At 31.9% G+C, this 16,638-nt stretch overlaps 1 protein-coding gene across 1 annotated transcript; it reads left to right on the forward strand.

Annotated features, from left to right (window-relative positions):
- Window positions 1-1,282: 1,282 nt before the first annotated feature.
- Ms (Myosuppressin) lies at window positions 1,283-13,323 on the forward strand. The gene is made up of 3 exons (XM_012367967.2): window positions 1,283-1,676; window positions 10,877-11,079; window positions 11,369-13,323. The coding sequence occupies exons 2-3, from the start codon at window positions 10,884-10,886 to the stop codon at window positions 11,455-11,457; spliced, it is 285 nt and encodes a 94-aa protein (XP_012223390.1). The 5' UTR covers window positions 1,283-1,676; window positions 10,877-10,883; the 3' UTR covers window positions 11,458-13,323.
- Window positions 13,324-16,638: the final 3,315 nt, after the last annotated feature.

Here is a 16,638-nt window from a genome sequence, read left to right on the forward strand (position 1 = left end):
GAGTTTTATTTTAAATAAAATTGTTAATGTTCTTTCAAAAAGTTTATTGTATTGTATTTATTTGCGTGCGATAAGTAAGGGCGATTACTTGAATGACCGATAATTAACATTAACAGATTAATTTTTTGACCAAGAGTTAATTATGCATTTTTTACTAATTGTCGATGTAACGAACACAAGATGCTTTTTAAATCTTTAACCGCTTTTTTAATGCGTATGTATGTCATTTGCAAGGCAATTTCAGAAACAAAGAATTATAAATATTTACGTTATTACATTTAAAGCAGATATCATTAATAATTGTCAACCTTGTTGAATATCAAATTAAATGAATACTGCGAACGCTTCGAAAAGCTTAAGTAAGATCTTATCAAGTATGATAAGGTCTAAATGCGTAAAAATTTACATGTCGTTTAAAATTAAAATAAAAAGATATTTAATTATAAATAAAATTTTGCAACGTACAAAGATTTTATTGCATATATCAGATATATGCATATTCTATATGATTCTCAAAAAATTCTACGCATAAGTAACTAATCACGTTGGAGTATACTTCGAAATAATTTACTACTGTGTAGTAAATGTGCATATGCAATTTATTTTTATACGCGTTCGCAGAAAGTGCATAATACGACTAAATGTTCGTAGAACAGGTAGCTATCATTGAATAAATTTCCAATGTAATCTTTTATATATCGATCGTATTTAAAATGTTACATTATGATAACAAGCTTAAAAATAAATATTTTAAAAAAGATGAAACTTATAAGATAGAACTTATAAACATTGCAAAAATTATAAAAAAAACTGACTTTTAATGTCATTTGACTACTGACTGTAGTTTTAATGTCATTCCTGTCGTTACATTTCCTTTTTTTCTCTTTTACTTGTTATTGTTTATTTGTTATTTATTACTATACATATATTTAAATCACCTTTTATTGCGTCACATTTGACGCATTTATCATAGAAAGGTCAATTTGTTTGACGGAGGATTCTTTATCTGTCTCATACAATTTGCCTTTAGCTCCGCAACAAGTTTGACCGTAATCGATGTCCCTTACGACGCAGCCGAATCGTGTGTATTATGTAAGTTGGCACGCTGAAATTTTTATTTAACATAGATGAAAAAAGTACGTCGCATCTCTGTTGCGTAGCGACGATAACTCGTCGATGGGTGCGAGGGTGTGCGGTAGGGTGTGCGAGAGAGGGCGAGTTACGCGTCGACGTATGATTTCTCTGGCGCCCCATGAAACGCGCATGGCAGCTGGAACGGCGCGTATTTAAGGGCTGATCTCCGGCTGATTCTCGCCACTGTCACACGGTATCTCTCGCGAGTCAACCCCTTCGTCCTCTACTGCATTCTTAATCTCCTTCCGAGGCCGCATCTCGTGCGTTTCTCGTCCACCATCTCGCGCTCATCGCGACACTTTGCGATTTCGCTCCTTAAATTCCATCGAGCCGCTCTGTTTCCGTCAATCTCGGTCGTACGCGGAATTCCGATAACGCATCCTCGTACAAACGCGCAGTCTATCTTACTCCTCGTGCGCTCATCGTGCGCTTATCGTGCAAGGAGTGAACGCGCGACTAAGCCGAAAGGCTCCTTGTTCCGCAACGCCGACGATTTTTCCGACACCTTCGCGGCGACACCTTTCGCTCCTTCGTTTCCTCAGGTTGGTAACATTTTTTTGTATCATTGCATTTAATCGTAGTCCACCTAACAAAAGAAAGGCATTTCTTAAGACAAAGAGAAATATGTAATATAGAATATTTTTCGTTGCACTGCGTCAGTTTTTGATAGAATCAGATTCCTGATTTTTTAAGCACCCAAGTATATCGGCGATACTACACGCAGAATTTTCGTCAAATTGCTGTTATGAGATATTGATCGAACTCGCTGCTTAATGTAGATTTTATTGTATAATGATAATATAAAATAAGATACTCTTCTAGACTTTGATATTCCGCACAGTGATTAGAATATAATACCGTATCAGAGCAACGTTGCGAAGATGCGCATCATTGATTAAGGATTAATATAATCTGCAGTATTTATATTCAGAAAGTATAAAGCGTAAGAAATTTATTAACCAGCATGCTATACATTATATTTTATAAAAAAAATTATAATTTTATTATTATTATTCTATAAAATAAGAAATTAGAAATTTTTACTTGTCGAGATGATTGCATACAAATTTAACATATGTGGAAATTTTAACGATTTTTACTTCAACGGGAGTGTGCTTCTACTTCTCTTGATATAATTTATACACACCCACACGAAGGATATAAATTTAGTAGAAGCTAAAATGTTAATACGGTTTTAAAGCATTCGAGTCGATGTAATCCGTTTTATTGTTACTTTTTGAATAGTTGCTCTCAATCGCGGCTTATGTGCCAAATAATCGGCTATGTTGAGAAATGAAAGTAAAGTATGATCTCTGTAGACCTTTGACGATTTTCCTTTCAATTTTTGAAGCAATATACAGGAAATCATCATTTATTGATGGAAATATAGAAAATTTCTATATTAAATTATTAATTAACTTTCTTGCTCTTGTGTTTTTTTTTTATTATTTACGAAAATTATATATGTTTTTTTCGAAGTTTTTGAATGAATTTATTGTCAGAGAAAACGTAACTGTTGCTTGAGAACACTTATATTTTATGTGCGGATTAAATATTTAATTTTAATATTATTTTTTATTATGTAATTTGCATATAAATTGGACGCAGACATGCGTTATTGTCAGGTAATCCATTTTGTATTTTATATTTTATGTAAAATATCTTAGAATTGATGGAATGTATGTACATGGAAAGAACACTTTTGCTGAAAGATCTGAAAATTGTACAGATTAGAAAATAAATTTTGTTGTACATTCAAAATTTATTAATATAGAGCACTCGATCTTCATTGATAGATCGTCAAAACTTTTTACTGCTATATGAAAAAGATCGAGTGCTCTATTGATAAATTTTAGTTGTCCAATAAACTTTATTTTCAAATCGGCATCTACACAATTTTTAGATCTTTCAGCAAAAGTGTTCTTTACGTATACACGTCTCTTCTTAAAATTCCGCATTAATTCTTGTTAACAAACATGTTATTGAGATATTATTCTTGAATTATGAAAAATTCAAAATCAAACGAATTAAATTTAATCTTGCAGTAGACTTTGTGCGAAAATTTTAATATGGAATTAATTACTATGAATAATTACTGAACTAATTATTATGCGTGTTGACATTTTTACGAAGGAAGAATTGTCTTTGAATTTCACCCAAAATAACCGCCATATGTGTCAATTTTGATAATTCTGAGACTTTCTGCACATTCTCATCAATGACATAAAAACGCTCTTATGCTTCTTCTTTGCTACTTCTCAGAGGATCATTTCAAAGTTTGACATTGCAAGTTCGTACTTTATAAAAACTCTACTACAATAGAATGCTGTGACGAAAGTGATGGCATGCGTTTAACTCTTATCCGACTATTTAGTAATATAAGGGCCCACTTGCATACCGACTTTTAAGACTTTTAAGACGTCGAATTTAAAATTGGTACTTTGAGAATTGAAATAAACTGCTATAAGACGCCGTGCGGCATCTCACGGATATATCAATATCCATGCAATAAATATACATTAAGATATGAAATTTAAGCGCGCAGATAATTAATACCAGAATTTAAAATATGTCCCGTAATGAATAACTAGCAATATTTGTTTAAAATTTGGTCATTTATGAAGGAATAATTCATATAGAAAATTTAATGGCGCGCAATGCTTCGATTACACCGCGCCATGTTGTTACGAGAAAACGGTTTTTTTCGGCTTTCAAATACTGCACGGTTATCAGTAAAGCTATCAGTATTGTACAATACGAGAGAATCGAGCTAATTGTACATCGAAATTGATTTAAGCATTCTCCGATTGTATGTTACGATATCGTACACGATGATTTATATGCTTCCATCCATACAAATGAGCTATAACACGTGCCGCTCGTAGATATGTCGCTTGTAGACACCTCGTTAAAATTCGACAAATAGAATAGCGGTGTTTTGTTAATTACCCAAGTGTAATTTGACCTGGTTTGTTTTCTCTCTCATTTAGCTTATAATTAACCTTTATTTTTCCTCTGCGTGTCAACAGGGCAGTGCTTTTTCGCCTAACATTTTTTTTAACCATGTGATTGTATTTTTTTGACATTTTAGCAAGATATTTATTCATTAAAATATCTCAAAAGCGTGAAAATAAAACGGAGAACAAAAAGGAATTTTTGCCTCGAATTTCAAAGAGGTGGCTCATATATGAACAAGATCTTAAAAAAGAATTAATTGAAATTAACGAGAGTATAAAAAATTATAACTAATATATTATCTAAGTAACAGACAGCTTTAGAATGTAACATGCGTATATGTATATTTCTACGCGTAAGACGGGTTAATCTGTTTGTTATTTCTGCGATTCATCGAGAAAAGGATTAGAGAGAAACAAATGCGCAAATCCCGCATAGATGTGATTTTGCTTGAATACATAAAATCGCACCCATGGCTTCGCAAGCGATGTTGTATCGTTTGATCTTTTCCTAAAGCTCACGATCCCGATTTCGTCATAGGTGCGTATTATTGCGGAATTTCGAGATCTCATAAATGGTAACCTTTTTCGGATTTGGAAGCGTTTGTTTATTCCACAAAGGTCTCGAGATAAAAGTATCGAGAAGACGATAATTCTAGCCGCAATTTTATTGTATTATTTCTTATAATATTCTGAACACAGTTGATACCTTGCATGCAAAAGAAAGAGAGAGAGAGAGAAAAGTAATAAACAAAATTAATTGAGTTTTATTTTACAAATGAATATTCGCTGAATATTGGAAAATTGTATTTTTATTTTATTTTTCTATTATTAGATCTACTTTTCAGGCAAACACAAACTTTTTAAATTGAAAGAAAATACATAAATTTTTACATAAAGTTAAAATGTAAATTTACATGGCCACACACAAACAGAGCGATACGTGAAATACTCGTTTGACATCAAAATGGCAGAGTTATCTATATATTTGAAAATCCATAAATTTGGTGATTAACTTTATACATTATCCTTTTAACGTCCAGCCTTTAATTTCAATCGCTGAGCTTTCAATCAAGATTCAAATTAGCCTTTTCAATTGAACGTTTCAAGTCGACGATAATATTAAAGGCGAATGCAAGTGACATTTTCCCAAACACGAGCCTTTAATCTTTCGTCATTAAGTAAAGTTACAAAATTCGTAATACTAATTTCAAAAGACACACATTACGTCAAGCGTACTAATTCTTGTGTATTCCCTGTGCTTTTGCCCGGCATATGTATCATCGTGTTCATCTAATATCGTATCATATGACAACTTTGAAGTGCCGCAAGTTTAATCGTGATGTACACAGAGCAAACTCGCAACGTATCGCATATCAGCACATCCGGCACTATCCACAAATATCTTCCTGTATACAAATGATGCAAATCGCATACGCTGCATTAAACTATACAGTTGCGATCGTCCGCGCAACTGTTTCATCCCGATCGCATCGCGAAACAACAAGCTTTTGAAAATTTGTTATATAATTATATATTAATATATAATTATATAAAATTAATATATTATATATTATATAATTATATATTAATATATAATTATATAAAATTTGTTATATAATTATATATTAATCGTTAAAATGATAAGATCGGTTACTGATATTTTACTATCCATTTCATTTCTGTTTACTGTGAAAATGGGTGTTACAACATTCACACTACGATTTACCAAAAACGCGCGTTCCAAAAAGCTCTTGATTTCCAGTTGCTTTTAGCAAAAGGTTAAAAAACTGAATTTCAAATTGATAAGATAACTCTAAGAAAAACGATATGATAAATTTGGGATATTCTGAATATTGTGTTAAATTTTGATATTATTACTAGTGTCACATTTTGCAAAATTTCTTGAGAAGCTTCATGTTTAAAATAAAAAATAAGTTTATAATAAACTCTTAAGTTGTGTACGCTACAGTGAAAAAGCGCAATGATTTAATAAAGTACAATAAACAAGATATAATAAGACTAACAGAATTTACCAATAGAGGAAAACTTTCACCATTGAGATCCGCAAATAACCGTGTGAGCTTGTGACGTCAGAAACGTGAAGAACCGAGATAACAATTCTTGCAAGTAATGTCCTAAGTGACTTATCGTCAACGAGACGAATTTCTTGCCTTATGCCCTTTTCGTGAGACATGCTATATCTAACCTTATTGCGCGAAGGAATAATATTCGACCTGTTAGAACTAACTAAAATTTAAACTGACACGTGAATACAACACGGAATTTATACACACACCCACACACACACGCGCGCGCGCGAAATATGAGCAAAAAGATTTAATTGGAAGTGATGTGGCGGCTATTGATAGAGCATTGATAATTGGCAATCTTTCGAGCTTTTTAATATGAATTGTGCTCCATGATCGGAGATATCGGAAATAATTTTCTACGCACTCTGTAAGGAATTTATAGATAGCAGTGGAAGTACAGAACGATAGTATATATAAAAAGCGAGATAGCGCAAAGAAGAGAGAGGGATTGAGAGCAAGGATTATACTGCGCGCATGTAAAAATCGAGCCAGAAAAAAGCAGGAATAATAATGCAGGAATTCTAATACGTAAAATACATGCATGCAATCGTCAATCTGCAATCGAGTTCCGCAGAGTCTGGACCACCGTTATTTTATTCACAATCGGAACTTATTAGGATTTGACGTCTTCAGAAATGCGAATTTGCAAGAAGAATCAACAGTCGCCCATAATTTATTTTGCAAAAGTGAAGCGGCAATCTTCGCTCCTGGCTTTAAAAGCGACGCTTTTCGAAGACTCGCACGCCGACTTGAGAATGAAAGTTGATCATGTTTCTTTAATTTCTCATTTTTCTGACGTGAATATAAAAACTATTTCAATAACCACTAGGATAGATGTGTTATACCTACATGTAGAAATCTTTTGCGGATATTGCTGTTGGCAATATTCAATCTTGTTTTTATATCTTATTAATTTGCTTCTTATGTACGACATCATAGAACTAAATGCAGTTGTTTTAAACTTGAATGCCATTTTATTTTAATTATTTTAATTAATCCGTTAATTAAATAAAATTTTCTGTAAGCCAGAGAAATCTTAAATATCTAGAAAAAAAGTAACGAAATATATGTTTGTGCTTTGAAAAATTATGAACATCTTAAATACTTGCATATCTTTTTCGCACTATACGAAAGAAGAGTCTCATCTCTCATCTCCCTCTCATCATGTTTCGGATTTTACTCATTAACATTTCACATACTTGCAACATAGATGATATATGCGGAGTCAGTTTTTATGTGATATGTATTATTCAGATTCAAAGGGAAAAAGAATGAGGCTTCAAATGCTATCAAAGCTTTCAATGTATACATCACGCTTATGTAAGTTTAACGTCACTCATGCATTAATGATTGAGGCGACTTCAAGACATAATGTGCATCAATGTATTCCGTTGATATTTTTCATATTTATTTTCTGTCGTCTTCTCATTCCTACAACTTTTCGGTTCAGCCGAGAAATCAGAACATTGTGATTGACATATATAAAACAATATTATTATTAATTATGATAAATTAATCATTAATATTAATATCGCGAATAATGATGAACACTAACGTTATTAATTTATTTAACGATAATCAGTAATTATCATTAATTCTTGTTATAATTTATTTATTAATTTTTTATAACAAATTATAATAATAAATATGGAAGATAATTATTATTTTTATTATTAGAAGATATTTTTTTAATTTTTGTATTTTAATACAACTCGCGTACTTTCTTTTGTGTGCTAATATCAAAATATTAATATTTCTTTATATTTTTTAAATATTTTTACATATGTATGTTAATTAATAAATATTTTATAATATGAAACTTTAGTCTTTGCGTTATACGTTCTTTATTATATAGCGGATATTTTATGCTGTATAAAAATGCGATTAGAACTTTTCACCGTCGACATTCATTCTTCTTTAATCGCTTTTGAGAACACTCTCTATCGCCGGAACCGAAAGTTTTATAATTACTTTCGACTACCGTCTTTCTAATAAGTTCACGATGCGTCGAACTATCTTTTTTCCGGAAGTTTCGATTTATTTTCATCGTCAAACTGTTCTTTTATCACTGTGCGTAGCTTTTTTTTAGTTTTTTTTTTTTTTTTAATACTACTGCGTTGGTTCCACGAAACGTATCGGTTATAACGCAGTGTAAGCAATAAGTACATATATCGACGCGAAATATGTGAAAACGCACGTTTTTAGTATTGTGTCATATTACCTATTTGATGCATCGCCAATATTTGCGTACATGCATTCGCCTCGCGATAAGCGAATGCAAACAATCGGCCGTTGTCTAGCTTTTTACTTATCAATTTTGGCGCTCTACAAAGACAGGATATGCATTACGGTATCAAAAATTAATTAAATTTAATCTCCTATTTAAATTGTAACAGCGTAACAACGCTGACGCAAGCTAAAAATCGCTTTATCTGTTTCCATATACATATATTTATTAAAAACACGTGTATGCATTTTTGTGACTACTTTTTTTCAAGGCTACACTGGATTAACTGACTATATTTTCTCACTTTCTACAAAATTTATATTAACAAACATTTTTGCGATTTTATTTTACACGGTTTTAAAATATCATTAATTGCGGATAAAAGAATGGAAAGAATTAATTTACACTTGTATTGCTTTTGCCCTTCTAAACATTTATTCGCAAGCATTTACAAAAATCTTGAGAGATCGGAAAAAATGCGTTTGCAAAAATTTGAAAGTTTGCCTGACGAGTGTGGATCAAGCATGTATCAAAGTTAATATTGTGTTTCGTTTTTTATATTTTTGAAAAGTTTAAGCGGCAGATTTTATTGAAAAAAAAAACTTTATTTTCAGCACGTAGCTGCTGTTGTTGTGTGGGTGACGATTGGTAAAATACATAAAACACGATTACTCGATTTATCAATCGAGCGCCAGCGAATCAGCAACAGGTTGCCTATTTGCTTCGATCCACGTACTGCAATTGTGTACGTGGCTTGCGCTTCTTGCATGCATCCACGTAGCGAAATACGATACCAAGAACATATATTCAGTGCATATATTCGCGAAACCTCTAGATAGCCAAAGTTAACTCGTTATAACCGGTGCAATTAATTAGCAGTAATTAAATGTTGTCTCATTAAGTGTCTAGAGCGCGTTGTAAGGAGAGATTCTTGAGATATGATTAGTTAGAATATACGCGCGCGGACATTCTCGAAGTATATATGGAACGCATTCATATTTCGTCGAAACAATTTTTTTTGCAAAAACTAGCGGAAAAATAAAGCGATGAAAATAAGAATATAAATTTTCAGATATATATATAAATTAATTATTTCTCCTCGCGCGAGTAAAATATCGTATGCCAGTTTTAGTTGTTCATATTTAACTTTGACGGAACACTCATATTTCACGATACGGCTGCTCTTCGTACTTTTCAAAAACAAAGGAATATCGAATTTATCCGCCCTTTGTCTTTAATGCTACTCTCTGTTCCGCTCTGATCTCTATTCGATGCTCCCTGTTCGAATAAAGTAAAAACTATCGAACAGTCCGAGCACGTGCGACGGTAACACGAATTCTTTTCACTTTGAGAATACTCATAAGATCGTATTCGTATCAATGAATTTTATTTATTCGACGTGCTTTTGGATCGCCTTCTCTGCAACGCGACGCCGTCACGTTCGTTTTTCTTTCTCAATTCTTGTCGTTTCTAACGTTTCTCTTGTACACCCGAACTATTCATCTTACGGGCGTCTCACGCGGGCGTACATTTACAACACAATACATGTCTAGCTGCCGCGAATACCGAAAATGTGCGTGAAGAAGTCGTATGGCACAATGTAGAATGCAATATATGTGTCTAATGGATGAGAAGATATTTCTCTAATAAAAAAAATAAAGTTTGAAATAAGAAACTGAAATTAAAATTAAATATAATAATTAACACAGCGACTATGCGCACACAGAAAATTATAATAAACTAGACATAAAATAATATAAAAATGGTTGCTTTATCCTATTAAAAATAAAATTGGATGAAATTATATATCACACGCTACAAAGTACAATCGGACTTCGATGAAAAATGGTAATCTCTTAGTCATCAGAATTTATTTACATACATTAATTTAGAATTTTTTTAAACCAACAATTAATATTTTGTGCACTGGTCACTTTGTATTCGATTAAACGTTAAGACATGTTATATCACCGAATGTTAATTACGTTATCATCTTAATATCAATTGTAACATTGCTTCAATGATTTATATCGATTGCGTTTAAAGATTATTGTACAAATCGCTTCTTATCACATATCGTAGCGTATATCGACGATTTTTTACACCGTGTTATTTTCTTTTAGTTCAGATTACGTGAATATCGAATCACTGAATATGACGTCTAATTTCACAATAGATTATTATTATTCAAGGAAGTTGACTCGGAAACCGGTTCATTATTCATAGGTCAACATATGCACAGACATTTATAATATAAACATTTTAGCGTGATGAAATGACACAAAGAAAATTAGCAAAAAAATTTGAAAAACAACTTGCAAAACCGATTACACTATAAGTGTACTTTACGATTTTATTGTAATCGGTAGAATTGTTATAAATTTAAAAAATCATATTTTGAAGTCGCTATAATTTGTGAGAAAAGTAAGATCACTTATTGCGACGTGCATGTATTTTTTTTCTTGCAGCCCAAAAATGATGAGCTCAACATTGGTGATCCTTGTGTCTGTGACGACCGTGGCGATTCTGTCCGGCGAAGCTTCCGCCGCGCTGCCCACTCAGTGCAACACGGGATTTCTCGAGGAGCTTCCGCCCAGACTACGTAAACTTTGCTTCGCTATTGCCAGATTATGGGACGCCAGGGACGTGAATGACTTTGTCGACGACAGTGGTAAACGCTCATCACCTAAATCACTCATCTCGCACATCTTGCACATAAAATAAATGATTTTTTGAAAGGCAAAAATTATATGTATATGTATATAGATCTCTTAAAACACGCATGCACGCGTATATTTCTTTCAATTATTTTTTTAGTAATTTATATTACCGTATCGATACATATTTTGAATATCGCTTTTTTGGTGCGCGTATTTCTGTCCTCTGTATTTATTTTCAAGTTCGCAGAATAGACTGCGGCGATGAATAATCATATGCCGTTGCGTTTGAATTGCTTTCAGAATATCGAGAGAACTTGCCCCGATACGCCAGCGGTGTCAAGAGGCAAGACGTCGATCATGTATTCTTGCGCTTTGGAAAACGACGTTAGAAACGGCATCACACCCTGCTCTGTATTCGCAAGCGATGGACGATTAAGTTCCCTTTAGATCGTTCGATCGTCTCGTCATCTACTCGTAGGACATTTGTCGAATGTAAAAAACAAAAAAAATATTTACAACCGTCGCCAACAGATGATCGCCTAAATTCCATTAATGTTGAACAATCTGGCCTCTTTGGTGATTTTCATTCTTACTGCGCACAAACAGCGTTTAGAGAACAAATTGATACCCCCGAGCGTTGAATCACTGTAACAGTAAGTATACTTTGCTGAATCTGAATTTTAAGCGTATTAGCGCAATTCATTCGTTCTCTTTCTTCGAGACAAGGCAGACTTTAATTAAACGTGTAAGTTAGCTAAACGTATTATATGTATTAACAATCAAAATGTTCCATTTGTTGAACATATATTTTACAGGCAAGATGATTTTAATATTATAGTTTTTCTTCAAAATTTTAATATTAAAAAAAAAATATATAAAAATATATATCGAGAGAAGAAAGAGTTTTATGTTCTTTAAAGGATCAAAGAAATAAATGATTGTACGATGATTTTTCTTCGATTTTAAATAATTTGACGTGCGATGACAAATGTTCTAAAAATTAATTGCTACATTTGATTCTATTTTTCCTCGTAACGAATGAGAAATATATCACAAAAATGTACCATTTTAATCTACGCTGTACGTGAATGTCTCGAATTTACTCGTGTATTAATTCCACCACGTCCTACTTTAACATAGCCCTTACGATTAGAGTAACATCGCAACTTTACAAATGTAAGAACGTAGGAACGTTGTGTCGTATCGATTTTCGCGACTACTATTTCCAATTAATCACTCTCATCTTCGCATCGCTTGCGAGATAACCTTCTACACGAATGAAAGTAAAGAGCGTTATCAACAAGGTTTTCACCCTATTTATTTTATAAACGGATGATTCTGCAACTCGCAACACGATCTGTGACGCGGATGATTAGTTTGCACGCAAGATGCAATTAAACAAATTAAATTAAGCAAGCTCAGGGGATTTAAATTCGCGCATTCGTTTGCTACTTTATTTTATTTAATTGAAATAATTTGTTTAATTATATTTTCATGTATAGATATAGATGCATTGATAATTATTTCACGAAGATTAAGATAAATTTTTTTTTATAACAAAATATATTCAAATGTATTAGCATTTTCTGCAACTATTCAAATTGCAATCTTTGATATCTCAGTGAGTCTCAAGTAAAACTTCGATTTAATTAAATCGATTGAATCCGTTTTAAAAGATTAATTAAATTCCATTTTAAAGAATTAATTAAATTCCACTTTAAACTGATCAGTGAACGTTATTTTATAATTTATTCCGTAAAACTTAATTCGAAAAAATGCTTCCGTCCTTAATTCTCGAAGCGACTCGTGTAATTGTTGCAGAAGAAGATTGAGGTGTTAACAAATAAAGTTATTCAAACAAATAAACTTTTAATGAAAAAAATAAATGCAATTGAACACTTCACACCACACGGAACTAAATCAGTACGTTTGATTCGATCTCCGTCAACTGATCGTGATTAATCACAGTTTTACTTATATTAAATAATACGTGTCAAAGTTTCATTAGGAAATCTGTCCTGTAGGTGATTGCATTATTTTTAACGTCTCTACGTCTTACTCGTTGGATATATTCGCAACGTTATGAATGTATTGTCACTCAACAGACACGGAATTGTATTGTCATGGAACAGACGAAACTGTAAGATATGGCCGATGCGATACATGCTAATGTACGTATATTGTGAGGTAATAATATATTTATTATAACAAGTATATGCATATGCAAGTATATATAAAGTGATTCTCTCAGAACACTTCTCTTGGTTATTATACTGTATTATCATACCATCCTTTCCTCCTGTCTCCAGTGTGTAATATTTCATGTGTATGTTTGCATATAAAATATTAGTGCAAAAAAAATATTAGATTATTTCGAAAATATTTTTTCTACAAATTAGCAAAAATCTACAGTAAAAGTAAAAGAAAACAATTATCAATATATAATTCCTCTTTTTATTTCAGGTTAAAAAAAGGATTTAAGATTTTCAGTTAAAAAATATAATGAAATTTAATAAAGTCAAAAGAACCTTGAAAACTTTTATAATAATCTAATGCTTTTGATTTCTTAAATAAAAATATTAAAGAACAATCGAGATTGAAAATATCTTTCTCAGACTCATTCATATATGTAACATGTGACTAGTAACAAACGAATTCAATACCGCAATTTACAATTTTATATTTATTTTTGTACTTTATACTTTTAGTTTTATATTTCTTACACATGGAATTTTTGTTTTGCAGAATTGATTTAAATATGCAATAGTGATTCGCAGTTCGTAACGTCATATCTTTTATGAGTCAGTGAAGTAATTTACATGCGGAATGACGTAGCGATTAGTAAAAAATTTGGAAAAAGAATACTTCGAACAAGACTAATTTTCGAACGAGAATCGATTTCCGCCGACGATCGAAAGGCCAAGCTTGCGGAAATCGAACCATCCACGGATGAAAAGCGAGAATGAAGGAAGTCGGAATGAACGAATGGATGGAGTATCAATAAAACTAACTATGCAAAGTAAGTAAAAAGTTATAATGGAAACTTTTAAAAATAGAAAACACAGTATTCGCCTAATTGATTATATTTGGCAGAATAAGTTGCCTCGCGATTCCGTATCTAAGAATTGTCTTTTCTTTTCTCTCTCTCTTTTTTTTAACGCGCTTAATACATTCGACGCATCACATAGATAGTTTTAACTCATAAAACGTAAAAAAGCAATCGTGTTCTTATCGTTAATACTTTCTAAGATAACACTTGTAACATTTTATATTTATTGCTCAGTACACGAAGTACTTATTTGATGGTCTGTTTTATTGCATTTTTATTGGAGACATTTTAAGTTTCCGCAGTACGTATGACTGCCCGCTGTATTTCCTTCACTAGTCCACTTATCAACGTCAATTATATTTGTGTACGTGTCAGCTTTTTGCTTTGTGTCGCTACGATGCTCAAAAGCCAGAAGAGAAGCACGTGATGAATAATAGATACTTCAAGTAATGATGAATTTCTTTTACTCTATTTATGTGTAAATGTCGCAATAAATTTGTACACAAGTCTATCATTAATGATAATATTTATGAGAGGCATTGGCAAATATATGATCTAGTAAAATATTTATAGCCTATTTGGAATAACTGTCCGTACTGTCGTAGACACATAGGTTTTCTATCTTGATACGAAGGTTTTACGGACGCGGTTCGAAAGCTTATAAGAATATCGAACACTAGATCAAAAAAATAATAAGAAAGAACTCTGGAACCTTCGGCCACTGTTTTAACAAAATAATTTTGAAAATGGTAGTAAAATACAGCTTAATCATCAGTAATGAGAAATAGAAGAAAGAAAATAAAACGTGGCGCTATATTGTAATTTTTTACGGCAGACATTTATCAAATAAAAGAAAAAGGACCGCTATAAAAGAAGCGCTATAAAAGAATAGCTATAGCTATTGCCGAAAGAAAGCGCAAATTTGAGGACCGACAATAATAAACCGGGGCAACGATGTGCGACTCGGAAGATTGATGTCTCACCGAGTCGTCCGTCGCTCTTAACAATTACCTCTGCGGCAATATTTGCTTCTGCCCCGCCGACTATCCTGCATCCTAAGTAGTCTTTATCGTATGTATCGGGCGACGAGATAGGATCCTGCCATGTTATATCGCGTGTTCCCTAATTTAGCCCCCGTGTGCATCTCACAGCTCGTATTTTATTCCTGTCGCGCGGGAATTTATCTCGTCTACCGCGCGACCGCGCAAAATAGTACCGAGAAACGCGACAAGCAAACACTTTCGCGGACGTATATTACTATGTGCGTCAGCAACACCGGAATGAGACATTGAAATTTACAACGCGAGAAATACACAATTGCAAAATTTAGTAGATGTAATAGGACAGAAGTATTTCAAGAAGCAAAAGCACTTGTTCAAAATTAAAAAATAAAGAAAAACTAGAGCAACTTTTTCTGGTTATATATAAATAGTTAAAGTTATTATATAATAACTTGGAGAAAAAACACAAAAGTTAAATTGTAACGTCTCAACGATGTTATAATTTAATTTCTGCGCTTTATATATCATATAAAAGCGGAGACTCAAACTATTTATTTGTCTTAATTTCTTGCGTTGCTATCAAAATTCAATAATGTTGGAAGACTAAATCATGGTATTTTTATCTAATATTCCAAATTTGATAAGTATTTTTTATAATTAGATTATATTTTTGTACACACATAATTTCAAATTTTGCTCTTAAATATATAATATTTAAATTGCTTTTAAATATATAAACCTCTAAAATAAAACATAATAAATTAATATTTGTTGATAGACGCAAATTTTTTGCTTTAAAAATTTATTTTTAGAAACTTTTTACTAGCAATATGCTATTATACACTTAACTCTAACAGACAAAACTCAAACCATTTAGTCAAGACTTAAACCTAAACTCAAACCAAATGATTCGAGTCTTAACTAATAAGGTTTTATGTCTCAGGTAAGTGATATTTTTTCTAGCTAAGGGCCGATTTTTCCAACTTCTCAGTAGGTTTACCCACCAGTTATTTATTGATAAATATCAATAATCCTTACTCAGTGATTGGAATACCAAATTACCTCTATTGTTATTACCAAAAGGTAATTTTACTTGGTATTCCAACTAGAAAAAGTTGGAACAACCGGCCTTAAATAAAGTGTAAATCTCTAACGCAAGTTAGGTTTAAGTCTCGACTAAATAGTTTGAGTCTTGGCTATTAGAATTAAGTATATAATAACATATTGCTAGTAAAAAAATCTAAAATAAATTTTTAAAGTAAAAACATTTATAAAAAAAATTAGTTTATTGTTTTATTTTAGAGATTTATATATATTGAAAGCAAAATTTTTAATTTAAATTAATGCAAAAATATATTAATTTTCAGTATATTTGTATATTATTTTTATTCCATTCTTATGACAGCAATCTAATTATAAAAAATACTTATCAAATTTGGAATATTGGTTAAAAATACCACGGTTTAGTCTTTCAACATCATAGAATTCTGAATAGCAATGCAGGAAATTAAGACAAAAAA

Source organism: Linepithema humile, chromosome 1 (assembly GCF_040581485.1).
Source record: "Linepithema humile isolate Giens D197 chromosome 1, Lhum_UNIL_v1.0, whole genome shotgun sequence".
Classification (NCBI taxonomy): domain Eukaryota; kingdom Metazoa; phylum Arthropoda; class Insecta; order Hymenoptera; family Formicidae; genus Linepithema; species Linepithema humile.

What these genes read in the sequence shown, in the direction of transcription:
- Ms (XM_012367967.2), top strand. Translation starts at nt 10,884, where the DNA reads ATGATGAGCTCAACATTGGTGATCCTTGTGTCTGTGACGACCGTGGCG. An exon ending in TGACTTTGTCGACGACAGTG is followed by an intron (nt 11,080 to 11,368) that starts GTAAACGCTCAT and finishes AATTGCTTTCAG; the next exon opens with AATATCGAGAGAACTTGCCC.